Source organism: Schizosaccharomyces japonicus, assembly GCF_000149845.2.
Source record: "Schizosaccharomyces japonicus yFS275 unplaced genomic scaffold supercont5.2, whole genome shotgun sequence".
Taxonomy (NCBI): Eukaryota; Fungi; Ascomycota; class Schizosaccharomycetes; order Schizosaccharomycetales; family Schizosaccharomycetaceae; genus Schizosaccharomyces; species Schizosaccharomyces japonicus.
The window spans coordinates 2,563,728-2,588,888 of record NW_011627861.1 but is presented as its reverse complement, the minus strand read 5'-3'; the positions used below and the strand labels follow the sequence as shown (position 1 = coordinate 2,588,888).

The following is a 25,161-nucleotide window of genomic DNA, read 5'->3' as shown; positions in this document are numbered from 1 at the left end:
ACACCATGGTAAGATAGACGAAAAAAAAAGTTACTAGTTATATTCTAACAAGACTAGCCAAAAGCCAGAAAAAGGACAAACTTGGCTACAAAAGCAGCATCTCGTCTTCGTGCTGCTTCACAAAAAGATGATGAGCAAAAAGTTCCTGCCGGGGCCAGTTTGGAAGACGTGGCAAGAAACGCTGGATTTAATGTCTTCAATCCAACCCAATTGACAGATACTACAAAGAAGGCAAAGCAAAAAGAACGTCACGATCAGTGGTTAAAGAGTAAGTACTTGTAAACTTGCAATTCGTTTGCGTATTAACACTGTCAGAATTTGAAACTCCAAAACTATCTGCAAATGCTCGTAAAAGACGAAACAAAAAGCAGAAAGAAGCTTTGAAGGCTGATCTTGCACCGCTTGCTGAACAGATTTCTGAATTTGAGAATCAGCAAAAGTCCAATGATGCATTGACTTCCAAGGTTGATATTCCGCAAATAAAAAAGTCGAAAAACACTCTCGCGAAGAATAACAAATCCGAGATTGAGCGTTTTCAAAATGTTCTTACTCACCCTGCATTCCAATCTGATCCCTTAAAAACCATTCAACAGCATTTAAAAAATACAATTCAGGCGGACGATAAAAAGGGTTCTTCGGGCTCCCTATTCCCAGTGATTCGGCTACAATTTAATAACTGATAAATTATTTTTTGGACAGATCTATTTCCTGTACATGCTTCATTGTTGAGTATTTTTGAGTCAAACGTTAGTCTATGAATTCTTTTAACAACCGTAATTGAAGGCAATGATACTAACAATGCTAAAGTAATAGAAGTGAATAAAAGGAGTATATCATATTCATTTAACTACATTCCTCAGACACGACTTTTAAATTAGCAAAAGAATCTTAAAAGTAATAGAGTGATAAAGTCAAATAGCCCTTGGAATGAAAAAAAGAAAAATGAAATGAGGAAGTATATTTGTCGAGGTAGAAACATTGAAGGAATGAAACGTAAAACTGATTACACGGAAAGGTTGAGTACGTAAAGGAAAGAAAGAATATCACAACAGGTGTAGACAAGAATGAGATTTGGTAGCAGCAACTGAAAGCACACGCAGACCTTGCTCTGGAAAAGCCATTGTTCCTGGAGCTTAGACATTTTCCATATCTGTGTCGTAAAGCGAGGTGTAAGACATTGTTTTAGCTGCTTCCGATTCAATCCGGAATAAGACCCACTGCCAGCGGCGGAAAACTTCCAAACATTGCATGAAAAAAATTCCTGCATCTGTAGCAAAAATAGCAGCATACTTCGGAGGCAATACTCGAGTGACCCAAGCCATTCGCAATACAAAGTCGCTAACTACTGCAAACAGAAACGTGTTTCTGGTAAACACCCGACGCGACAAACCAAATGGCCGTGAAGTAGACCGTGGAACTGTCAACAAGTTAAGCGACCAATCCTTCTCAACATCCCACCAGAATGAGTACAGCGCATTTACGGCGCTGGCAGTGTTCCACCAGAACCATAACGAACTCTTCCGTTTCGATTTAGGTACACCGAGAAAAATGGAGGGAAACGCCGTAAGATACTTCACAGCATTACATGCTGACCAAAATTTATCGCTCTCCAGATTCCAAGTTTTCACTTCCAACAAGCATTGCCGAAATCGAATTGCATAAGGGTATGCTGCTATAAGTGCCATCATAACCTTGTTCCGTAAATCGTGTCTTGGATGCTTCGGTTCCTCGTAAATCAGTATAGCACCAGCCAACCAAATATCAGCAATCACTCGCGAGTACGAGGTCAACAGATCTGAGAACATAACGTCCGCGAAACGTGTTTCAAAAGACAAGTTGCCAGTGCTGATTCGAAGACACTGTGTGACAAAGTTTCTCCGTTGCTTGTAAAAAAATCGATGGGCAGGAGCAAACATGAGGAAACCATACATAAATAGAGGAATATACGTAATGTGGTCTAGTTTGAATGCTTGGTCCAGCATAAACGAACTCATGACAGCTAACGTGCCAAGCACAGCCGAAAACAGAGTGAGTTCCATTAACGGTGCACCTTCGACGCTACTTTTCACAGAGCCTATCTGGTTCCGTAGAACCATGTAAGCATCCACATGGTATCGAGAAAGAGTGTGTAAGATGAACGCATATGCATACAAACCAGCAACAACCAGAACAGCAACTCTCAAAAGCAGAGGGACGGACTCGATAGCCGACTGGACGTGTTTCAAGTCATCCATCGTATCCAAGCTGTGGATCGGAAGTATCCAACGCAGGCTATTAGACGTTTCCGAAATAAATAAAAACGAAAGACCGTAAACACAATTCCGTATTTACAAATAAAACAAGAGGAGACAAAAATATCAAGATAATAAATACTTTTAGTGTTGGTTTTGTTACTGAACGGGACAGCAAATTCACCTAGAGATCCAATAATCTTCCAGTTTTCGACATAAACGAAAAGCTTTCACTCGACAATTGTCCCGTTTGAGCAGCGAAAAAAAGGGATTCGTGTCTCAAAACTACAAATCGAGTGAACTACGTGTAGATAAGTAAAAAGACCCAGTCCGTCTGTCCGACAGAATTTGGTGCTGGTAAACAAGCAGCAGCGGCGAAACCACTGCGGGCGTCTTGACGTTACACTTACAGCCCGTTCGGCGTATTGTGTGCTGTGTTCTGCCCCGTTAAATGAGTGGGATGTAGTGGGGGCACGCGGCTTCTGCATCCTTCGAATACAGTAAGCAAAATACAGCACAGTGTAAAGTGTCACTAATCTTACTTAGCAGAACACCGTTCACAACGGTATATGAAATACTGCGGTGCGAAAGAGCACGGTAGTACTGCTCACCTCGGACGCGCTGTAATCTATTTCTTAACATAACGCGTAAACAAACCAGACGGATTGGTTCGTTTCTGTGCTGCGTTCCCAACAGACTGATGTCTTTTGGAAATCTGGTCTACTAAATCGTATGCATGCTTCTGCTCTGGTCATTGTCTTTCACCGTCTCTGTCTCGGGTTTCGTACGTATTCTCTTACAACGGCTCTCAAGATTCTCTCTATTTCCTTAATACGGTCTCCTTGTATTTTTTTTGCTTTGGCTGTTTTTTAGTATTTCTGGTCGAAAGTTGTTCTCTGCTCCATTGTGCTCCATTGTGCTTGTATTTGTTCGGATAGACGTGGTTTCAATTCTTTCCTATTGCCCATGGAGGACTATTCAGGCTCGTCGGGCACGTTTTGTATAAAGGCTCCCGCTGGCTGGAAACAATCCGTCATTAAAGTTACACCATTAGCTACAACATCAAGACAAAACATATGCCTGCATTGGTGTCTCCCTAAACCGTATCACACGTTTACTTGCACCTCGCTACAGTTCATAGTGCTTAGACCAGCAGGATCCAATATCCTGTTAGGAGAAATTCAAAACGACGAACGGACTTCGTTGGTCGCCATCGAACATGTTCGCGAAGGGAGAATATGCACTTGTATTCTTGTCAAACAGTGTTCCTTGGAAGCAGCTGAAACTCATTTCCCAATCACCAACAAGCGTCACGGAAAAGCTCATCCTCCTCTCACTGGCGTCACAGCTCTCCCTTTGTGGAACGAGAGCTACATCGTATCCGTAGTGATTCTGCTGCTGCCATTGAAATAAGCAGTACAAAATCATTACAAACAAAACAGGCACTAATCGAAAAGGTGGAGCTAACCCCGAAGCCTGCATCAACTGACAACAAACCAAACACAACCGAATCCCAAGCTGAACCTCGTTCTCCGCCTTCTCCTACGACAACGGTCGGTAGCATCGAACACGGTTTTGCTATCCTCGTTACGAAGTTTTGTGAGCAGCTCTTTCTCAGTACCGCCCCTGTTGCCTTCTTTGCAAAGTCTCTAGTTGGACGTTTCCGTTCGTGTCTTCACTCTTTGAAGAGCACTGCTACGGCTGCAGATGTTTTCTTACAAGACACGCTTAAACTCGTCGAAACGCTCCCCGATCTGAGTGAAGTCAACATTCATGCCCAAAAATGCTATGAAGCCCTCCAAAATGGCGAGCCTTTCAATCTGGAGCCACCTACGCACTGGTCTCCCTGTACTACTAAATGCGTGCGCGAATGGGTGTCGTCATATCTTGAACAACCTCGCGAACAAATTAATGATGATTCTTTCCATCGCGTAGTTTCCTCTTTAAAGATTCGTTATTGTGAGTTGCTTGTCTTACTGTGCTTTGAGCTTTTACACTTGGCTACTTCATTTTTCCCCGAGCTTCCATCAATTACGGATAAAACCTCCTTAATTTATCAACTTTTTTATAAACTGAAAGTATGTTTGGAGTCTGCATTCGACCGGTTATGCATTTGGCGATCTTTGGAAGAAAAACCCCCGGGCGCCATTGAAGAAGACTTTCTGATAAAGTTTTGCCAGGAGGTGATCCATCCATTTTACGGTTCAAAATTCCCGCATATCTCTGTTAAGCTCTTACAAAAATGTTCGGGTCCTGGTTTCAATACCTCTCGTTCTTCGCATTCGTCTACAAATTCATCCTCTTCAAAATCGAGGAAGCGCCGCGTTTCCGATATCCATGGTCTCTCAAGCAAAGTACCCTCAATACAACATTCCGCTGCTAACCGTCAGCAACGGTTAAAGTCAAGACGATACACGCTCGACCCAGATCAAATAAAACAGCTTCAACGCAAAACCGTGTCTCCGTCACCTGAAGCGATACGCGAAAAACGATTGCAAGAACTCAATCGCAGTCTGTCTCTTCCTCGTTTCCTAACTGAACGCAGTAAGAAACGACTTTCAACCTCGGGTGTCTCACAATTCCGAAGTCGGGAAGTTGAGATGCCCTCAAGAAAAATGTCATCCAGCGAACACATGTCCGTTAAGGTTTCCAATCTTAGTACATCTCGTCCAAACCGTTCCTTAACAGAAGCGTTTCGCTTGGCCAGCCCACAGCTTCAGCTCTCGCGAACCAAGTCAACTAGCCGAAATAGCATTGGAACGCTTGTCCGATCGAAGACACTGTCGGACTTGGACGACCCTCCATCAACCGTTCAAGTTCAGGTTCAGTGTACTCCTCAGAAACCTGCACGATCTACTGTGGAATTCAATGCTAACAAGCCCATACCGCCTCCGAACCTTAACCTGGGTATGACGCCTCCTAAACCAAAACAACACTCTTTACACCGTACTCAATCCACCTATCCAGTTTCTTCAATCTTCGAAAGCCCGTCCAAACGTATCCCTCCTCCTTCCTTTGCCGTTCCTGGTACCCCCGTTAAACAAACTGTTCCCTCTACTCCTCAAAAGCCTGCGCCTTAATGATATTTTGTTTAATTATGCGATGCTTCACAGAGAATTGTGATTGGAATTTCTCCAAGCGTTTGGATTCTCTAGCAGTTAACTTGGAGAACGTTTCAAAAGACTTGATGATCCCTTCATTAATTATTGCCATTTCACTAATATCGGGCGGCTCCTTTTCCGAATTAACTTTTTTAACTTTGAATTAACGAATTCCCCACACAAGTCAGAACCAATCAGAATCGTCGTGCTGCACAAAGATGAACCCTACCCTATACAGCCAAACAACAGTCACGTCCAAACACCTTGATAGCAACAACAATGTAGAGTTTCCTCACCACCAAAATGCCTTCTGCACCCGTATGTTTTTTCTGGAAATGATTACCGGATACCTGTACTAACAGAGCGTTTAGCGCAAGCAATCGAAGACTTACAAGGTCCCTCGTCGTCCCTACGAGTCTGCTCGTCTTGATGCCGAGCTCAAGCTCGCCGGTGAGTACGGTTTGAGAAACAAGCGCGAGATCTGGCGTGTCGCCCTTACTCTTTCCAAGATTCGTCGTGCTGCCCGTGAGCTCTTGACCTTGGATGAGAAGGATCCCAAGCGTCTCTTTGAGGGTAACGCTATCATCCGTCGTCTTGTCCGTTTGGGTATCTTGGACGAGACTCGTATGAAGTTGGATTACGTTCTTGCCCTTCGTATTGAGGACTTTTTGGAGCGTCGCTTGCAAACCCAAGTTTTCAAGCTTGGTTTGGCCAAGTCTATTCACCACGCTCGTGTCTTGATCCGTCAACGTCACATCCGTGTTGGAAAGCAAATCGTCAATGTTCCCTCCTTCGTTGTCCGTTTGGACTCTCAAAAGCACATTGACTTCGCCCTTACTTCTCCCTATGGTGGTGGTCGCCCTGGCCGTGTGAGAAGAAGAAAGCTCCGTGCCCAGGAGGGTGCTGAGGCTGGTGAAGAGGAGGAGTAAGTATATAATCCCCCTTTTTGTTACTCTTGCACTGAACAAGTCTGGATCCTTCGAGGTATGCCTACTAAGAGTGTATGTTATGTGTGTAAACCTTGGATGGAGTAGTGGTGAGTGGTCGAAGGAAGTGATGCGGTGTGTGTTCCGGAGAGAGTCTTCTATTTGTAAGTTATAACGGTAACGTACTGTGTATACGTTTTAAGTGCCCAGGGACAGTCGATTGTTCGGCGTTCGTCAATGTTTTTGTCGGCTACTATGTCATGCTTGTAGGCTCTGTAAACTTTAAGCCGGTTAAGGTTTGGCGAGCCGGGTTCTCGTGTCGGTACCGAGGCTATCCTGGACGCGTCTCTTAAATGAACACGCACCCTTCCAACTCATTCCTCCCAAAGCATTCTCTTGATATTAACTAAGTTTTATCACTGTTCTATATGAATTAGAGATTGACATTTACTCTCAACCACTTGTAAACTATCGGAGACATTCGCCGGTTGAATAATCAGCGTAACGTCAACAATAGGCAGTAAGAAGGCAATTGCTCTTGTCTTGCTATATTTCGCACCTATCCTACTTAATCACGGCTTTTTGTTCACGATGGAGAGTGATTCATATGACTATCTGATAAAAATTGTTCTTGTTGGTCCCTCAGGAACGGGTAAATCCTGTCTCTTAAAAAGATTTGTGGACAACGAATGGTGCGACAATATTCGACACACTGTAGGCATTGATTTTGCTAGCAAGGTCTTGAAGATCGGCTCGGAATCTCAGTGCAAGCGTATTAAATTGCAACTTTGGGATACGGCCGGTCAAGAAAAGTTCAGAAGTGTCGCCCGAAGCTACTACAAAGGTGCTGCCGGTGCCATTCTTGTTTATGATACTACAAGCAAGCAGTCATTCGAAGAACTTTCCTCGTGGCTTTCCGACATTCGTGCAATGGCTCCATTAACACTGTGCGTTGTGCTAGCCGGAACCAAGTCTGACCTACAAGACATGCGAGTCGTCAGTACAGAAGAAGCGGCAGAGTTTTGTGCGGCAAAACAGATTTCCAGTGCTCACGAAACAAGTGCTTTCAAGGGCGACAACGTGGAAGAATGCTTTCTTTCGCTCGTGTCTACCATTCTCACACGGATCGAGCTGGGAGAAATCGACCCACAGGATCAATCTCTTGGAATTCAATACGGTAATCTAAGCGTCCTTAACCAGCAAGCATTGAGCACACGCTCAAACTGGTGGAATACTATTTCGAATTGGGACGACCTTGTCCACCTTGAACGACAGACACGCAGCAAATGCTGCTGATCTACGAGAGACTCATTGACTGCATTTTAGTCTATATAACGATACATACCTATAACTTTCCAGCGCATTCTACTAACCTTCAAATACCTATGGTCCAAAGCTGTTTTTGCAGATACCCGCGTACTGCATGGATTTACATATGGAAAACTTCAGAGAACATGAATTCATTACGGAAGAAATGGATTTGGTTTACTCAATAGAATACGCTACGAAAAAACAAGTTGCGAGATGCTCTTTCCACTTTGAGTTTAGTCATCGTCATCAGCATGGCTCGCCGTGATATCAAGCTTTGCCTTGGGATCAATTTTATCACGATTAGCCCGACCGCCTTGAGAGAAAGGTCTTGTACTAAACATGTCAGCAAGAGTCGTGTTCACGCTTCAAGCAACTGGTGCAAGTCTCATGCTTTGAATACACTTACTAAGGCATTGACGGAGGCGTAATATGCTGAAGAGGACTAGACTTTCCAAATTGTCTGTTGAAATTGGCCCACTGTTCCGGCGTCAGTTTGCCTTCTTCCTGGGCCTTGTTTCCCGCTTCTTTCGAAGCTTTTTTGTTGTTGGATTCAGACATATCGTTGGGCATTAAGTTTATTATGTTTCGATGAACAGCTACGGCTAATTCTAAAAGTATACTCCTCCCCGTCTATAATATTTTAATGGTGGTGGCTGCATTTACTTCAACATGATCTCACGCTTGGATTACGGCTCTCCTACACTTTGGACAAGTTCCTGTTTGTAAGTTGGCTATATTGACAGAATAGTGCGGTATTTGTTACGTACTACTTGTGTTTTCGACTGTTTTTCGTTCACCGTAACGCAGGGACGAATATCGTCGGGTACCATCGGAAACCGTACACGGGATCAATAGTACTTTAATCGGCAGTAGGCAGACGCCATTCCTCTCTCGGGAGTGTATTCTTTATACAATTGTATTCATTTTTACCACTTGTTGTTGTCGGAAGCAAGTGTTTCGTTCGTTCTCAAGCTCAGTCGTCCTTGACGAGCTATTATTATTCCTGATTTCGTTTGTTTTATTTACATCGCGTTGCTGCTATCTGACCGACGTGAAAGTTCGTGTATGAGCGTGTTATCATGTTTCATACGCTTCATTCTTTGAGAACTGTTCTTATTACATTTTTCTTGTGCATTTCCATTTCCGCAGCTGTCTCAATTCCCGATGCAGGTGAACACGATACGCTAACTGACGGCCGGTTTTCCCAATTCGACTTGGAGTATGAGGATCCGGTGGAAAAAGCATTAGGGATGCTTCGAAAGGTGCCGGAACTTGTGTCTGAAAACCAGATGCAACAAACCATCGATTACTTGGACTTCTACACTATGGACGAAATGAATCTTGGATCGATTCTTGCAGAACGTGCCATTAATATTCTGAAAGTTGAGGCCCAGAAAAACAACACGGATGCTGTGCTTTGGCTCGGTAACATTTTCTTTTTTGGTTTATTTAACCTAGTGGCCCAATTCGAAGAAGCATTTGAGTTTTACTCACAACTTGCACAGTTAAACGGCAGTGCTATTGCTCACGTAGTACTCAGTTCCTACTATGCTGCCGGCTACACAGATCTTACTTCTCGTGACCCGTCTTTAGTATTTCTTCACGCGGAAGCTGCTGCTCGACAGGGCTCGCTTGATGCAAAGCAACTACTGGCGTACCATTCTTTAGAGGGAATACACACGTCTAAGAATTACGAGCGTGCAGCCTCCCTGTACAAGAACATTACAGACTCTTTGTTTAATGAAAAAACAATGTCGCCAATGCATGTCCCCGGAGGCTTAATGCTTCCAATGCCAGACTTTAACAGTGCTGGCGCTGAGCATTATGGCATTTATGGATATGCCTCAGCTTATCAACACACTCTTCCTTCCAAGGCACTTCGTTTAGTTACACAATATTACAACAAAGCAGCCGAGCCAGATCATGAATGGGACTCGGAATTCATTTTTCAGGTCGCTATTTTGCGGATGCACGGCTCTGCGCACATGCGGCGCAATCATACCCAGGCTGAACAAATGTTTCATCGTGTTGCAGAGAAGTTGTGGCCGTCTGATGAATTGAACTCAATTACGTTTGGACTTAGTCAGTCTCTAAGACTTTTAGCATCCCATGCTGCTGGGTTCATTGGTATTTTGCAACTACGGAATACATCTACTTATGTAAAGCAAAAAACTCCTTTGACCTGGCTTCAGCGCGGTGCTGCATTCAACGATCTGACATCTCAGTACGGTTTGGCTTACATGTATTTACACGGTCTTTATGGATTAAAGCGTAATGAAACGTTTGCCAAGACCCTTTTGCATCAAACCGCTTCGCAAAATCATACTCAGTCTTTACTCCTTCTTGGTATGTTGAATCAAAACGAGGGAAAAGCCGAAGAAGCTTTTCGCTGCGTTTTCCGCGCTGCGCAGAATCGTGACGCACTTGCGTACAAGTACTTGGGAGACTACTATTATTCTGGTTTTGGCACACCCGTGTCCCATGAATTGGCTGCAAGATCGTATAAGCGCTTTGTTGAAGGTATGCGTATTTCCACCTCTACCCTTGCGCTTGCATTAGAAGATGCAGAAGAGTACGATTGGGAAAGCTCTTTTATGCACTACATCTATGCTGCCCAGCTCGGTTATTCTTTGGGTGAAACAAATGTTGGATATCTGCTCGATGATAACAAGTATCTCATAAATACGTTCATGCGATCCAGTTTCCCGCCAACAAGCACTCGAGAAATCGAGACAGACAAGTTGGCGCTTGAGTTTTATTTTCGCGCTGCCAACCAGGGCGACGTTGATGCACTTGTCAAGGTTGGCGACTATTACTACTATGGTATTGGTGTTGAAAAAGACCTAGGTAAAGCCTACGAGTTTTACCAAAGAGCCGCACGTACGGGAATGTCCAGTCTAGCCGTATGGAATTTGGCCGGTATGCACCAATACGGAATTGGTCGACCTCAGGATATTCACCTGGCGAAACGACTTTACGATCAGCTCTCAAGGGACCCATTGTCTAGACTTCCTCTGCTCCTCGCAAGATTTTGGCTCAAAGTTCACTGGGGCTACAATCGTCTCTTGGCTTGGTTTCGTCAAGTGAAGCAAGCACTGCCCTTTTAAATATTCTCTCTATCATCAGCAATTCGCTGGTGTTACATCATGTTTGAGTTCTACCTTCCTTTTTCCATCTCTTCCGTCCCCGTTCTTTTCAATCTGATTCTTTCCTGTCTCTACAGTTCCTGCGTTTGAAGGTCGTTATTTATAGAAGAGACATCTAATTTACACTTTACGCTGTTAACGAGTTATGAAGAAAAGCAATAATCAACGTGAACCTTTACGGTCTATGATCCTTACCCCATTTTACTGTACTGCGTTTTCAATTTCATAGAGCATAAATCTTAGTGCAACAATTAAGCCAATAAAAACTAATATTACACTGAATAGTCGTTCTACACACATGTAAGTAAAGGACTATGCATCTTTTTTTGTGTATAATATCTTGCCTCAAATTTTTCCTACCATTCATTTTGGCTTGCTCAAAACCATACCTGGAATTTCAATTGCTTGAAATACAGCGCACAAAATGGGAAAGGCATTAAAATCAACCAAGAAGTTTAATAAAAACTATCTAAGATCTACGCTTGAGCGCAGACGTAAGCAGAGCTCGATAAAAAAAAAATTCAAAAGAAGCAAAAGGCAAAAGCTCTCGCAATTACTAAAAACGGAGAAAATGAAGTTGAACACAACACAAAGGTCAAAGACTTTTCCAAAGAAGATGTAACTCAACTGTATCGTAGTCTGGATTCCAAAAAGGCAAGCGTTGACGATCAGCTAGTCGACGAAAGCAGTGAAATCGATTCAGAGGCAGACCTTAATTCGTCTGACGATGCGCAAACTGAACAAGAATCAAAGTCTTTGGGTCATCGTATCAAGTCTTGCAGTGAGAAAGAATTGGGTTCAATAATCGCTTATTGTCAAGAATTGTCTGGCACCAAGCAGGAAAAATCCGCCTTGAAGGCACTTCCTCGTGATGTGAAACAATCTTTGGATGAACAGACTTACACGGAACGTGGTGCTGTAGTTTTGTCTGCCCGTCTGCACTTAATTGCGCATCAACTGAAAAATGTCACGGAAGACAACGGCCAAGAACTGTATCAATCCATTTCAGAAAACTTGAAGAAAGTGAAAAGCTTTCCTAGTGACTCCTCAATTAATTTTGATTGTGTTTTTACCCATCATTTGTGGTCTTCCTCGCTTTTTGAATCAGCTTCGCAATTTCTGCATAAATGTTTGAAGATTGATGCCTCACTTGCAGTCCGTTTCATTCAACCCTTATACGCAAAATTGATCTCTCAATACAAAGATTCCCATTCTTTAACTGAGGCTACTGTTCGTGTCACCAACGTTCTTAAGGAAATTGTTTGTCTCAACCCTGCTACATTTCAAAAAGTGAGTTCTGCTTACATTGGTCAAATCACGGCACACCTACAACGCTGTATGAAGAAACCTTCGGATATAACCTCATTGAAGCTGCTTTACAATTGGCAATTCGTAATGACTTTAGATCTTTGGGTTGAGTTTGTGGGCCATGCATGGACGAAATTAGGGAAGCCTGTTGCGAACAAGGTGATGCCATCCCTTATCGATACTGTACTCACAACCATTTCCCTCCTCCCTTCCGAAAACTACTACCCTTTGCGTTTAAAACTTCTCGCCTCCCTCATTCAATTGTGCCAGACAACAGGAGTATTTGTACCGTTAAGTTCAGTTATTTTGCAGATGATCCCTAGCCTACTGCAACCACATTCCGTGATGGAAAACGAACCCGTCGACTTATCAACTGTACTTCACCTCACAAAGGACGAATTAAACAAATCGAACTATCGGACTGCACTGCGGACGCAAGCCCTGTATCTTTTGGCCAAGTACTTTGCCATCTACTCCACGTCAATTGCTTTCCCCGAATTGGCAACTCCAGTCATTATTCAGTTGCGCAAGCTCTTGACACAAATTCGTCATGAAAAGAAAACGGCACAAATATTGAGCAAGCTAGAAGAGCATTTCAGCTATATTGAGATGAAAAGAGCTGACATTGAGTTTAATCCTCGGAACCTGACAGCCATCGACAAATTTGAATCTTCATTGGATCCACAATCCACTCCTTTGGGTGTCTTTTTACGTTCATAGAATTAATTTAAAAGTGTTTTTTGACCGTTCAGTACTTATTAAATGAACCGAGGTCTCTTGCGTGCCATTACGATTACAATTATAGCTGAACTTATGCAAAAAAACTCATTGAAAAAGTGTATATCATAACTATCATACATTTCATGTTGCCTGTCTTTTGAAGGATTACATTCGGACCGGCACAGTAATGGGGAATGGGTCTTTGGCAGACAGGACTGACATTGATCTATCATGGGACAGGTAACCCTTTATATAACCTCTATAAATAAGGTTTGCAATCAATGTCTCCACGCGCAACAAGGGAACTTCCTGTTGCTTAGCATGGCAAATGGCCATTTGATAACACTCGATGGGAATACGAGTGCTCTTTCCACACATGAGCCATACCTTTCGGAACAGATTGCGCAAGCAAAGTTCACGAATTTTTTCAAGAGCAATAAACGTGCGCGTCTTAGCTAAAAGCGCTTCATTTTTTTTTAAACAATCGTCAAAGGCCCGAAGGTTTCCTGACCGAATGTGTTGGCACAGAGGCACATAAACGGCTGCCATGGATGGAAACCGGGAGAGAAGTTTTTGGGTGGGGAACATGTGCCGAGAAAGTATTCTTGATGGGATCCAAAAAGCAAGTATCAGCTCCAGATTACGAGTATATGTCTTGTGGCACAAATGAAACGCAGTGTCTAACTCTTGGTCTGCTGTAGAGTAGTCCTGGTTTAGAAAGTTCACAATACCCATGTAATAACGAAACATGACGATATGAGATTTTGGAAAATGTGTGATGTCGGGCAAATCCACCACCTTCATAGCTCGGAGAACATTTTTTGTCAAGTGAATACAGTTGAGTCGTAAGTACATTTTAAAAAGCAAGCCCATAATGTAAAATGCACCCCATTTACGAGACGTTGCTAAAGGTGCTCGATCATTGATGCACACAGTGAAAGCACGGTTCACTACACGAGCAACAACGTGTAAACTATTCTCCTGTTCCATGGACTCGTCTTCCGAATAATAGTTGAACGACTGCTTCTTAAGAGTATTCTCCTTCTCCAACAAGATACCCATGAAACGTAAGTCCTTACATGCTGTAAACAGCACGGGCAAATGCACTCCGGTGCAAACACCAGATGAGAACAATCTGATGATGTGTTGGGTAAAAGCCAGATGGTGTTCGAAAGCCAATTTGGCATCGTGGTCACGATCCAAAGCGAGTAAGGCCATGAGAAACCGAAAGACAGCGTCTTTCCACTGTTCTGAAGTAATCATGTACGACACTGTGCTCTGAAGAACATCTGGCGAATGATACACTCCCGGAATGTTGAAGTCAATATGGCCGGAGAGTTGTTGTCCCCATGGAACGGACAGTAGCGAAGAAAGCGTTACACCTTTCGTTTTCTTTATAGAAACATTGAGCTGTTGAAAAAAAACACTCAATGTCACTGCAGACGAGCCCATTTTGCCGTTAGAAACGATATTGGGTGAACTGTCTAAAAAATGTAGTCACCGTTCATGAACGCTGACAACAACAAGCAGCGAAAGTCTTGGCAGAAGACGCGTTTTTTCCCAATACGAAACGAGCCGTCCTACTTGGTGAATCGTAGATAATTGGAACAACGGCAGGCAAAACTTTGTAGTTGGTTCAAAATGGGGTTCGTGTAAATTAGAGTAGTGAAATGAACAGTGACGCGTCGCATCAAGACCAAGTGAACCATATAAATTGTGCAACTTAAATCGGTAACAAAAATACAGGAGATGCATTGGGGAAAATAGACGCGTTTATGACGAAAATCGCCCAAAAACGCGTTCAAAAAAGCTGTTTCGTTTAAGACTGTCCGGTTTTTGCTTGATTCTGTTCTCTTTCCTTAAGTAGCTTCTTACGAAGCTCCGGAGTCATCTTCACGTCTGTAAACGGGTCCTGTTTCACGCGTGCAACGGTGTACACAAAGGTACCAATGGCCAATGTAGCCAACACACCAGCAAGCATTGCATTGCGCGCACGGAAAGGCTTCCTGGCGTTGTTTTGAGTAAAGTTTTCCATCAGAATTCAGCAGCCAGTCTTCAATGGGTGTTGGTTCTTGTCAGGAGAGTATTGTCAATTGCTTTGACGTACCGAGCCGATGACGTAGAATATGTGGGATACACGTGGGGAAGTGGGGAAAAGTGGGGCAGTGCTCTTTCACTCGCAATCCGGTACGTCGCGTTACAGCGCGTTATATACATTTAACGAATGTTAAATCGATCGTTATTCAATGGATCAGGCTAACGAGCCTTCTCAAGTAAGCAACATCTAGGATGAACGACTATTACGACCTTAGTTTGCTCACGGAGAAAGTGTCCCAGGTGCATGTGGATAAAAATGACGAAGACACTTCAGTAAACGAGGATTTGAGTGTCGTCTACGGCATCATTGTTGCCTTAGAGCATCTGGAGAAGGTGTTCGCCAAAGACGGCGTGTCGTACGTGGACTACGAAGAAGCTTGTCGTCTTCTGCTTCAGCAATGGCGTTCTTGCTTGCGTGATGAACATGTCGCTTCCGTCTATGAATCTTTTGATTCTTTTTGCTCTCGTTACAAGCTGCATTGTCCTCGTGCGAAAACAAAACTTGAAGAACTGACAAACACCACCAGCAGACTTACCGTTGAAACGTCTGTAGAAGACGAAAGAAGAAATGCATCTCAATCACCTCAGACAAACTCTACAGCTAAAGCTGTTGCACAAGTTGTTCAAAACTTTATCACAATCATGGACGCCATCCGGCTAAATTTGGTCGCAAAAAAACAAATGCATCCTTTACTAGCCGAATTAATGTGCAGTTTAGACGACCTGTTTGAAGATACAAACGAAACGTTAAAAGGAAGAGCTGCTCTCGTTCAATGGCTCATAAAATTAAATAAGCTAGAAGACGACGCGCAATTGGATGCAGACGACCGGCAGTTATTTCTTCGAGATTTAGAAGCTATGTATACAGAAACGTACAACAAGTTTTAGATTGATAAAGAGCAGATATATATTTCCAATTGCGTTATGTTTAAATGAATGAATGAATGAATTTACGTACACGCGTTCTATTCCAATTGGGCTTGCGACAGTGTTTACCTCGCGTCGCCTTTTGCATTTAACTTCCAAATGTATGACATCAAATACTAGTCACAACATTTAGGGTAAACCGTGACTGCTTTTTCGATTTTCTAACAGTATATAAGCATCGGTGTCACCGTCAACAACAGCATCGGCCTCCCATTGTGGAGTCGTCTGAACATCATTTGAAGTCAACGACTCAGTGTGGCTCGTGACGGAGCTGTACGATCGGAATCTTGTGGTTCTTTCACTTGTTGCGCTCTGTCGTTCGACAAGGCTTTGTGGGCTTTTTATGCACTGTAATCAGAAGCAGTCCACTTGTTTATGGGCTTGCTTCCTTCATGAAGTGCAGAGATTACTTGTCATTCACACTTTACCCGTTCGAGTTGGCGATTTCTTCGTCGTTGTTTCGTTCGAGTCATACATGTCTGATACATTTCTTTCATTTTTTCTGGTCTTTGTAAAGAAGGTATGTGTAACTTAAGAGCTGAACCGTTCGTCCTCTGGGTGGATATGACGATAAATATGCTGGCACCCGTCTCATTGCGACCGCAAATCGCTAAATGATGATTAGTTTTGCCGGGCATCTAATACGCAGGTGCTCCGGATCCTCCAAAAGATTGAATTTTGGTTCAGCCTATTCATTTCATTTGTCAACTACTAACATCAACAGGATTTCCAGAATCGTAAAATACAAATAGCATAATAAATGTCTTTTTTCTATATTTTTTGTTTGTTTTTTGGGTGTTGATCAGAGTCCTGTTTTGTATACTGTTCGTCCTTGTTCTATGTCTATTTGGACGGACCCTGTTCTTGTTTGTCTTTCCTCTTTCCTTATCGTTAAGGCGTCTAGCACCCTTGAATGCTGTTTAAAATATCGGTGAACAGAACAGATATAATTTTTACAAAAGAGACAAACGTTATATGCAGCATTCGTTAATACGAGTTCAGCGACTCCAGTCGTCTTCGTCCTCAAGATACTGATACTGAAAGCGGAAGTCAGACTTTTTACGCTGAACCCAGTTGCCTTCAAAGTCGAAATAACGGTATGTACCGCTTTCGTACTCATCAGTTATAACTTTGGGTTCATCATGACGCTGAAACCAAGTCATGTATTTTTTGTGAAACCGCCAACTTTGGCGTTTGAGCTCCTTTCCAGCAAGGTATTGTTGATAAGTCCCAGGCAGATAGTAAAACATAAAGAAAAGAGTGTCAGGGTCAGCCCGTTCAACAATTTCAGGCGAGTCAAAAAGCGGCAGTGGTTGTTGTGGATAGTAATGGGGTACGGGATAAGGGTCTTTGGGAATATAGTATCGCGGTTTCGAAGCATCCACAGAATCTGGAACGTAGAGACAGCTGGTATCCAACAGCTCGTACAGCTTGCTCTTGTCTTCACGACTTGTTTCTCCATTCTCTTCGGCCTTATTGCTACTTTGCACCTGCTTACGAACACCCGAAAGCGTTTTGTACAGGTCTTGAACAATTGTAGGAAGCTGCTCTACCTGTACAGGAGGTGCGTTCTTGGCTGCTGTTGATGCACCATTGGATGCAGCAGCAGCTGTGGAGGTGCCGGTAGCGGATACGGGCACATCTTCAGCAGGCTTGCTAACCTTCGCTACAGCGCTTGGTTCTGCTTTAGCAGCAGTTGTAGCCGAGTTGTGTTGAAGAGCCGTCGAAGCATGCCGGCTCGTAATTACAGTGGCAGTATATGGAGAAGACGGAGAATTAGAACGGGCAGTGCTGTGATTTGCTGCGTCACGCAGAGCGGCAGCAGCTGCTGCTGCTGCCGAGGCGTAACGAAGTTCCGGTTTAGGCATGTGGAGTGCAACAGAAGGTGTATGTGTAGGAGTTGACGGACTAGCATTCACGTGCGGTGATGCAATTGCGTTGGGTTTCGGTGATGAGGAGGGGGTTTTGGAGCTGTGACTCAAACGAAGCACCTGGACGGGTTCTTTCGGTCGCGTCTCTTCTTTGCTCTTTTGAACTGAGCTGGACGGCTCAGGAGTTTGCGCACCGGGCGATTGCGACGGAGGGGTGTTCACAGAAACAAATTGTGTCTCGTCGCTACCGTCAGTTGAGGAAGATTGGTTCAGTGGTGACGAGCTCTCAGAGGACTTCTTCAGTTCGGCTGAATTGGAAATTGGTGCATCATCAAGTCCAAGTTCATCGTAAATGTTGAAGTCTTCTGCAAAATCAACATCCTGATTAGACTCAATGTAGTAAAGAATATCATCCTGGATGTTATTGATGGCTTCTGCCGTAAGTTGGTTGTTTTCCAACCGGCGCATCAGCAGTTCCAGTTTCTCTTGGTGCCACTTGTGCCGTTCAATCCGATCTTCCAGTGCGTTTAATTGCGAAATTTTGGACATATCCTTCTTTCCCTTCTTCATACTGACTCGAATAATCTCAGTCTCCGCCTCCATTTGTTCAATTTGGCGCTCCAGTTCTTCGACGCCATTAGCAATCCATTGTACTGTATCATTTTTTTCTTTTTCTTTAGGATCCATCTTAGTCGCCGCGCTCAGTCCTTCTTTACTGAAGGCTTTAATCTTCATTTCTCTTTCGACAGCCTTAAACTCTTCCATTTTCTAAACACCTTTGTTAGCAGCATGCTCATGGCTTACAGTCGTAAGTGAAGAATCAAAACATGTGCTGTCTCGCTAGACGGAACGTACCGCTTCAATTAATCGTCGATTTTCCATCAATGCCTTTTTGTCTTTAATATCATTGCTGCTGGCCCACGCCTTGATTTGGTCTCGCAGACGTTGCAGTTTCTTGATTTGTGTCTTCAGGTCACCTTCAAGTTTTTCTTTCTGTGATGGACTTGTACTAGCGTTTAGTTTTTCATAAACTTCATCGAAGATTGCAATCTTATCGCGCGTCACGCGCAAAATGTTAGTACGATTCAAACACTGTAGTCCAGTGACAAGCAGCATACTCCGTCGGTAACTTTTTTGAATGTTTTTTCAATCTCGACTGTGTTGCGTTAGCAATGCCGCTTCATAACCGGATCGGGAAAACCAATTCACCTTGTAACTTTCGTGCAGTCATCTTACTCTATTAGGAGAACAAAACACTGCAGTTTCGTATAGAAAATTTTGTCTATATCGTAGTATGTAGTGGTTCTTGGAAAGTATGTTTGATGGTGGTGAACGGTTGAAAGTATAGGCAGACTTCTTACTGCTGTAACAAGCCAGAAGATTCGTTGAAAGTGACTAAAAAGGCTTTAAATATAAACAATCTGTAAAGCATAAACAATGTACGTAGTCACTAGCTTGAATGATGTACCGTGACGACGCTTATGCCGTTGTTCACGGGTTTTAATGAGCGGATGGATGCCCGGAAAACGAATATACTGACGCGACGCGAAAGATTATAGTGCACAATTGACTAGTAGTTCTCTCGTAAGAGTTGTTTCATGTCACAAACAGTCTAGAAGACCGATTAGAAGGTTCGTGTCTCCTCTAGGGAAGGCCTTACTTGTATGACCTTACGACGGTTTTCCTATACATTTCAAGCACGCATTCTTCGTGGCCTTCAAGCAAGACCAGTGTTTGTATTACCATCTCGTTCCCATTCGACTAAAGCTCGTCCGGTCGTCGACATAGCCGATGCTGCAGAACACATTCCAACAGTTAATATACGCAATTGGGCTATCATTTCGCATATTGATCATGGAAAGTCAACGCTAAGCGATCGTATTCTTGAACTCACAGGTGTCATCGAAAAGTCGTCCGGGAAACAAAGAGTCCTCGATAAGCTGAGTGTCGAGCAGCGAAGAGGAATTACTGTAAAGGCACAAACCTGCAGCATGATATACGAGTACAACGATGAGCAATATCTTTTGAATCTCATTGACACACCCGGACATGTCGACTTCTCTTCGGAAGTAACACATAGCTTGGCGGCTTGTGAGGGCTGTATCCTTCTGGTCGACGCAACACGAGGAATTCAGGCTCAAACAGTAAGTCTGCACCGTGCAGTATAATATTTTTACGTGATTAACACGGGTCACACTCGAACAACACCGACTTGGTTGAAGACATCTGCTAACCGAACAGGTCTCAAATTTCTACTTAGCCTTTGCCCGAAACTTGGTTATTATCCCTGTGCTAAACAAAAATTGATTTGCCTACCGCTGAACCAGAAAAAGTTCTCGCGCAGCTGGAAGAAGTGTTTGAACTGGACAGAAAGGAAGCTTTGCTCGTGTCGTCAAAAACGGGGAAGAACGTTCCTGAGCTTATTGATGCAATCATACAACGCGTTCCACATCCCATATGTGATGAAAACGCGTCACTAAAATGTGTGCTTATTGACAGTTGGTTCAATACACATCGGGGAGTCATTGGTCTGGTACGGATACTAGATGGCAAACTGGTTGCCGGTGCTGCTATCTATAGTGTGAATACGCATCGGAAATACGTTGTGAACGAAGTGGGATTCATGCATCCAAATCCTGTTGAAGCTCAAGTTCTTCTAGCTGGCCAAGTTGGTTACGTTAATTGGAACATGAAAAATAGTGCCGAAGCAATTCTCGGAGACACATTTACCCAGGTTGGCCACGTTGTTAAGGCAATGCCTGGTTTTGAGAAGCAGCAACCAAAGGTATATGTGAACGCTTTTCCACTGGTCAGATCCGATTACGACAGTTTGAGTGATAGCATCGACAGGCTTGCACTCAATGACCGCAGTATTTTTGTTGAAAAAGACACATCAGACACACTGGGGATAGGCTGGCGTTTAGGCTTCCTTGGCAGCCTGCATCTCTCGGTTTTCCTGGATCGGTTGAAAGATGAATACAAGCATGAAGTATTAGTAACGGCGCCTACTGTCCCTTACAGGATTACATGGAAAGATGGAATGACAAGTATGGTTTCGAATCCGAGCAATTTTCCCGACGCCCGTACCGCATATGCTCAGGTCGAAGAACCAATGGCCCTTGTGACGCTCGTTTTTCCTCGCGAGTATGTGGGCCCAGTCATGAATTTGTGTGAAAGTTGTCGGGGAACACAACAGAAGTGTTCGTTTTTATCGACTGCGCGCTGTGTGCTTGAGTACTTATTGCCGATGTCGCGTTTAATGGATGGTTTTTTTGATCAACTGAAAAGCTGTACTCATGGATATGGCAGTTTGGAATATGAAGATGCGGGTTTCGCACCTTCAGACATTGTGAAGCTAAGCTATCTCGTGAACGGTATGCCTATTGATGCCCTATGCACGATATTACATCGCTCAAGTGTACTACGAACTGCTCGTGCATCTCTACAACGGCTAAAGTCGCTTATTCCACGACAGTTGTATGAGGTAGCGCTGCAAGCCATGTGCGAAAAACACATCATCGCTCGCGAGACGATCTCTGCCGCAAGGAAAAACGTAACAGCCAAGTGTTATGGCGGAGATGTTACTCGCAAAATGAAGTTATTGAAAAATCAACGTGAAGGAAAAAAGCGAATGAAACAGTTTGGAAATGTTTCTATTGATCAAGGGGTAAGCTACACGAGTAATAAGGAAAACAGATGTCTATCAATTCATCATGGTCTCATTTTACGTTGAGCGCTTTATGCATGAAATATAGATTTCAACATTAAGTTCTCATGAATTAATGTCCCTCATTGCTCTCCATTCATCGTGTTTACAGTTAACTAATGTCATTTCTAGGTTTTCTATGACTTTCTTATGAAAAGTTGAATTGAACGCGATTTACTCGAAAATCAGCACAGCGTTCTATCAAATGACGATCTTTCAGATGAACAGAAGAATCTTATTATTGTCTCTCAAACGTCGTCGAGACTTTGTTCTTTTGCTTTTTCCTAATTTTCTAGAAGCTTCGGGGTTAAACCCATACCGGCTGTATAAAGCACCTCCGAGAGAAGCCTTCAGCAGCGTCTAAACTTGCATAGAGTTTCTGTTTGTTCACTGACTGCATTCATTTTAAGAATTTTCGAGCGTGTCTGAACACATTTTCTTTGATACACAGTTTGCTCGGTTACGACTTTTTCACGAAATTTACCACTGACATAAAAATAAGCAAATTGCATTGACAAATGGCTACACACGCTTTCTTCAAGATCAGCATTGACGGAAAGGCTCAAGCTCCCGTTTACTTTGAATTGTTTGACAAATCCGTTCCAAAGACCACAAAGAACTTTGCTTCTCTGTGTCAAGGATTCGAAAAGGATGGCCGTTTGTTGACCTACAAAGGCTCCCGCTTCCACCGTGTCATCAAGGGTTTCATGATTCAAGGCGGTGACTTCACCAAGGGTAACGGAACTGGAGGTGAAAGTATCTACGGTGAGAAGTTTGAGGATGAAAATTTTGAGCATAAGCACGATGCACCTTTCTTGCTTTCGATGGCCAATGCTGGACCCAACACGAACGGCTCGCAATTCTTCATTACTACGGTGCCAACTCCCCACTTGAACGACAAGCATGTCGTCTTTGGTAAGGTTGTGTCCGGCAAGTCGACCGTCCGTGCTATTGAAAACCTGAAGACACAGTCCAACGACGACCCTGAGGTGCCTGTTGTTATTGAAGACTGTGGTGTCTGCACTGCTGCTGACATTCCTCCTCCTCAACCTGACGCTACTGGTGACAAGTTTGAGGACTTCCCCGACGACTTTGAGGGTGAGCTTGTCCCTAGAAAAGCCTACGAAATTGGTTCCGAGTTGAAGGCTATTGGCAACAAGCAATTCGCTGCCAAGAACAACGAGGTTGCCGTCACCAAATGGCGTAAGGCCCTGCGCTACCTTGGTGTCCATCCTTTCCATGATGAGGATGCGGAGAAGGATCTCGAGTTTTGGAAACAGTACGATGTTCTCCGTAACAGTGTGCACCTTAACATCGCTCTTGTCGCCCTTCGTGAGAAGCGTTACCAAGAGGTGCTTAAAGAGACTTCGGTTGTCCTTGATAACAAGGAGTCTCTTACGCAAGCCGAGAAGGAGAAGGCGAACTATCGTCGCGGTGTTGCCCTTGCTGCTCTGAAGAATTTCGAGGAAGCTGAAGCTACTCTTGCTCAGGCTGGTTCCGATCCTGCTGTCAAAAAGGAGCTTGCGGCCGTTCGTCAAAAGAAGAAGGAGTACATTGCTCGTCAACGCAAGGCCTTCTCAAAAATGTTTGCTTAGGATGCTTGTGTGCAGCTGGACTCACCCGGGCCGCTTTAATGTTTTACTCTAATAATGAACTTTAGGATTGTAAGGAGAATAGTAATGTGATGAGAAGAGAAGAGAAGAGAAGAGAAGAGAGGAAGAGCTGAACGGTGTCTTGCAGAATCGCATTTCTGCTTTTCGTTTTGTGTTTTAGAAATTTAAAATAAGGTTGGTTTATCTCGTATCTTCACCCACTGCGAGCGTTTCATCCCTTCAACTCCGGTCCAAATGGCGCTACGTCATGTTCGGTTATGTCGAGTCAATTCGCCCAAATGAATCTTGCCCAGAGCCAAACACATGGGCAAAAGAAAGGCAAAAGCAAAAGCGCCTCCTAAGCGTAAAACTCCCCCTCTGGACACTACTGTAAGTGAAACTGAACACGGTTTGTGTGTGTTGACGCGTCAATCCTCTTCTAACAGGATATAGTTTACATGCTTGTTTTGCAACCATGAGAAAAGTGTCAGTTGTTCCTTGTAAGTGCTCTCTCTGACCCTTATTCGCAATCGAAAGTCGTTTAACACGCGTTTACAGAGACAAACAGGCCGGAGTCGGCAATTTGCATTGCAAGATTTGCGGACAAAGTCACCAATGCATTATTAACGGTATGTTACGAAATCGCCATTAACCCGTGTATTCACCACAAATACGCATTTTTCACGCGTTAATCGCGATAATTAACCGCCAACATGTTTCGTTTTGCTGACAGCTTAGCTCTCTCTGCTCCAATTGACATCTACAGTGACTGGATTGATGCATGTGATGCAATTGCCAAACAAGAAAGCGCGTACGACGACGAAAAACCGTCTAGACGCTATGCCGATTAAATTCTCGGAAAACGAGTTCGTCTCACTAGCGTTTTCTACAAAATTATGATCTGCTCTATTTCTCTTCTGTCTCTCTTTTTGGTCCCTTTCAATTTCCCTCCACCGGGCATACACCGGCCACCTTCCGGGCATCCGAGTCTGCGTTGCAATCCGCTTGATGATCTTGATCAAGTAGAGTCTGCTGCTGTTCTCTGATACCGCGTCTCGTTACTCTGTGCCTATCTCATCGTATTCTCGTTTAAGGAAGCGCAAGGTGAGATAGTGAAGAAAAGAACCAGTGTTGTTTGTGAATGGAACAAGAGCAACCTGCAAAAAGCAAAATGTCTGGTCTTGGATTTCCTTCTGCCTTGAGTGAGAACGTGATTGTACTCCCACAAACGAACCAGTTGAAGGGCTTGTTTACAATCATTCGTGACTGCACGAAACCTCGCGTAAGTGAAGTGAAGAAGACGACGAAAGTGAGGACGAAGAAGACGGGGATAAGTTCGGTTGTGGAAATCTGGGGTGAAGTATTTTTTGCAATTTTTTTTTTTCTTCTTTTCAAACGGAGCATTTCGCTTTTGTTCCTCTCCACGTCTTCTTTCTTCTTTCTTTTTTCGTCTCTCTTGGTCTCTCCCCCCTCCCTCTCTCTAACATACAGTCGGAATTCATTTTCTATGCCAACCGAATCATTCGTCTGATTGTCGAAGAGGGTTTGAACTACCTTCCCGTCTCTCCCAAGACCGTCACTACGGCTCAGAATGCCAGCTTTGACGGTGTCGAATTCGATGGCCGTATTTGCGGTGTCAGTATCATGCGTGCTGGTGAAAGTATGGAACAAGGTCTTCGTGAATGCTGCCGTTCAGTTCGCATTGGCAAGATCTTGATCCAACGTAACGAAGAGACTCAACAACCCGTTCTTTTCTACAAGAAGTTGCCCAAAGATGTCGCTACTCGTTACGTACTGTTGCTGGATCCCATGCTGGCTACTGGTGGTTCGGCCATCAAGGCCATTGAGGTCTTGCTCGACAATGGTTGCAAGCAGGAGCAAATTATTTTCTTGAACGTGATTGCTTCTCCTGCAGGTATCAAGAACATCACCGCAAAATTCCCCAAGCTTCGCATCGTCACTGCTGCCATTGATGATTCTCTCGATGAAAGAGGGTAAGTTGAGAGGAAGAAGAATCGGTGGGAACAACAGTTCTAACGTGAATTGTCATTCTTTCTACTTTTCTTTTCCTGCCCTTCCTACTCATTTACTAACTCATTTAGTTACATTATTCCCGGTTTGGGTGACTTTGGTGACATTTACTTTGGTACGGAGGAAAAGTAAAAAACAGAAAAAAAAAAAAGTCGGCGAATATTACTACAATTAACTCAATTGATGGAAGAAAA

At 43.7% G+C, this 25,161-nt stretch overlaps 16 protein-coding genes across 16 annotated transcripts; 11 read left to right on the top strand and 5 right to left on the bottom strand.

The window, feature by feature from the left end:
• Positions 1–57: 57 nt before the first annotated feature.
• Positions 58–680, top strand: SJAG_04339 (ribosome biogenesis protein; the record flags this gene model as incomplete). The annotated part of the gene is made up of 2 exons (XM_002175415.2): positions 58–268; positions 316–680. Coding segments are annotated over 2 exons (576 nt in total), but the record flags the coding sequence as incomplete, so codon positions are not given.
• A 24-nt stretch (positions 681–704) lies between these two features.
• Positions 705–2,649, bottom strand: SJAG_04340 (Erd1). Its single transcript, XM_002175416.2, has one exon. It carries the CDS (start codon positions 2,232–2,234, stop codon positions 1,134–1,136), a length of 1,101 nt encoding a protein of 366 aa, XP_002175452.1. The 5' UTR covers positions 2,235–2,649; the 3' UTR covers positions 705–1,133.
• Positions 2,650–3,197: 548 nt separating this feature from the next.
• On the top strand, positions 3,198–5,311 carry SJAG_04341 (DNA replication pre-initiation complex subunit Sld3; the record flags this gene model as incomplete). Its single annotated transcript, XM_002175417.1, has 2 exons — positions 3,198–3,608; positions 3,674–5,311. 2 exons carry the CDS (start codon positions 3,198–3,200, stop codon positions 5,309–5,311), a joined length of 2,049 nt encoding a protein of 682 aa, XP_002175453.1.
• A 306-nt stretch (positions 5,312–5,617) lies between these two features.
• Positions 5,618–6,358, top strand: SJAG_04342 (40S ribosomal protein S9). Its single transcript, XM_002175418.2, has 2 exons — positions 5,618–5,650; positions 5,704–6,358. Exons 1-2 carry the CDS (start codon positions 5,636–5,638, stop codon positions 6,259–6,261), a joined length of 573 nt encoding a protein of 190 aa, XP_002175454.1. The 5' UTR covers positions 5,618–5,635; the 3' UTR covers positions 6,262–6,358.
• Positions 6,359–6,849: 491 nt separating this feature from the next.
• On the top strand, positions 6,850–7,554 carry SJAG_04343 (GTPase Ypt4; the record flags this gene model as incomplete). Its single annotated transcript, XM_002175419.1, has 1 exon — positions 6,850–7,554. The coding sequence occupies one exon, from the start codon at positions 6,850–6,852 to the stop codon at positions 7,552–7,554; it is 705 nt and encodes a 234-aa protein (XP_002175455.1).
• A 145-nt stretch (positions 7,555–7,699) lies between these two features.
• SJAG_04344 (hypothetical protein) lies at positions 7,700–8,261 on the bottom strand. Its single transcript, XM_002175420.2, has 2 exons — positions 7,976–8,261; positions 7,700–7,902 (listed from the first exon to the last, which is right to left on the bottom strand). The coding sequence occupies exons 1-2, from the start codon at positions 8,137–8,139 to the stop codon at positions 7,803–7,805; spliced, it is 264 nt and encodes an 87-aa protein (XP_002175456.2). The 5' UTR covers positions 8,140–8,261; the 3' UTR covers positions 7,700–7,802.
• A 387-nt stretch (positions 8,262–8,648) lies between these two features.
• SJAG_04345 (hypothetical protein) lies at positions 8,649–10,676 on the top strand (the record flags this gene model as incomplete). The annotated part of the gene is made up of 1 exon (XM_002175421.1): positions 8,649–10,676. One exon carries the CDS (start codon positions 8,649–8,651, stop codon positions 10,674–10,676), a length of 2,028 nt encoding a protein of 675 aa, XP_002175457.1.
• Positions 10,677–11,139: 463 nt separating this feature from the next.
• On the top strand, positions 11,140–12,743 carry SJAG_04346 (Noc2p-Noc3p complex subunit Noc2 family protein; the record flags this gene model as incomplete). The annotated part of the gene is made up of 2 exons (XM_002175422.2): positions 11,140–11,209; positions 11,284–12,743. The coding sequence occupies 2 exons, from the start codon at positions 11,140–11,142 to the stop codon at positions 12,741–12,743; spliced, it is 1,530 nt and encodes a 509-aa protein (XP_002175458.2).
• A 165-nt stretch (positions 12,744–12,908) lies between these two features.
• Positions 12,909–13,910, bottom strand: SJAG_04347 (COP9 signalosome complex subunit 12; the record flags this gene model as incomplete). The annotated part of the gene is made up of 1 exon (XM_002175423.2): positions 12,909–13,910. A coding segment is annotated over one exon (1,002 nt), but the record flags the coding sequence as incomplete, so codon positions are not given.
• A 331-nt stretch (positions 13,911–14,241) lies between these two features.
• SJAG_04348 (hypothetical protein) lies at positions 14,242–14,901 on the bottom strand. The gene has a single exon (XM_002175424.2). The coding sequence runs from the start codon at positions 14,776–14,778 to the stop codon at positions 14,563–14,565; it is 216 nt and encodes a 71-aa protein (XP_002175460.1). The 5' UTR covers positions 14,779–14,901; the 3' UTR covers positions 14,242–14,562.
• Positions 14,902–15,000: 99 nt separating this feature from the next.
• Positions 15,001–15,814, top strand: SJAG_04349 (ESCRT I complex subunit Vps28). The gene has a single exon (XM_002175425.2). The coding sequence runs from the start codon at positions 15,033–15,035 to the stop codon at positions 15,726–15,728; it is 696 nt and encodes a 231-aa protein (XP_002175461.1). The 5' UTR covers positions 15,001–15,032; the 3' UTR covers positions 15,729–15,814.
• Positions 15,815–16,438: 624 nt separating this feature from the next.
• On the bottom strand, positions 16,439–19,023 carry SJAG_04350 (CCR4-Not complex subunit Not3/5). Its single transcript, XM_002175426.2, has 4 exons — positions 18,848–19,023; positions 18,757–18,794; positions 18,494–18,688; positions 16,439–18,406 (listed from the first exon to the last, which is right to left on the bottom strand). The coding sequence occupies exons 1-4, from the start codon at positions 18,867–18,869 to the stop codon at positions 16,766–16,768; spliced, it is 1,896 nt and encodes a 631-aa protein (XP_002175462.1). The 5' UTR covers positions 18,870–19,023; the 3' UTR covers positions 16,439–16,765.
• A 279-nt stretch (positions 19,024–19,302) lies between these two features.
• SJAG_04351 (GTPase) lies at positions 19,303–21,371 on the top strand (the record flags this gene model as incomplete). The annotated part of the gene is made up of 3 exons (XM_002175427.2): positions 19,303–19,782; positions 19,880–19,915; positions 19,983–21,371. The coding sequence occupies 3 exons, from the start codon at positions 19,303–19,305 to the stop codon at positions 21,369–21,371; spliced, it is 1,905 nt and encodes a 634-aa protein (XP_002175463.2).
• Positions 21,372–21,637: 266 nt separating this feature from the next.
• SJAG_04352 (cyclophilin family peptidyl-prolyl cis-trans isomerase Wis2) lies at positions 21,638–23,081 on the top strand. Its single transcript, XM_002175428.2, has one exon. The coding sequence runs from the start codon at positions 21,863–21,865 to the stop codon at positions 22,937–22,939; it is 1,077 nt and encodes a 358-aa protein (XP_002175464.1). The 5' UTR covers positions 21,638–21,862; the 3' UTR covers positions 22,940–23,081.
• Positions 23,082–23,260: 179 nt separating this feature from the next.
• On the top strand, positions 23,261–23,787 carry SJAG_04353 (Elf1 family transcription elongation factor; the record flags this gene model as incomplete). Its single annotated transcript, XM_002175429.2, has 4 exons — positions 23,261–23,326; positions 23,390–23,436; positions 23,495–23,565; positions 23,675–23,787. The coding sequence occupies 4 exons, from the start codon at positions 23,261–23,263 to the stop codon at positions 23,785–23,787; spliced, it is 297 nt and encodes a 98-aa protein (XP_002175465.2).
• A 320-nt stretch (positions 23,788–24,107) lies between these two features.
• Positions 24,108–25,099, top strand: SJAG_04354 (uracil phosphoribosyltransferase; the record flags this gene model as incomplete). The annotated part of the gene is made up of 3 exons (XM_002175430.2): positions 24,108–24,218; positions 24,428–24,930; positions 25,039–25,099. The coding sequence occupies 3 exons, from the start codon at positions 24,108–24,110 to the stop codon at positions 25,097–25,099; spliced, it is 675 nt and encodes a 224-aa protein (XP_002175466.2).
• Positions 25,100–25,161: the final 62 nt, after the last annotated feature.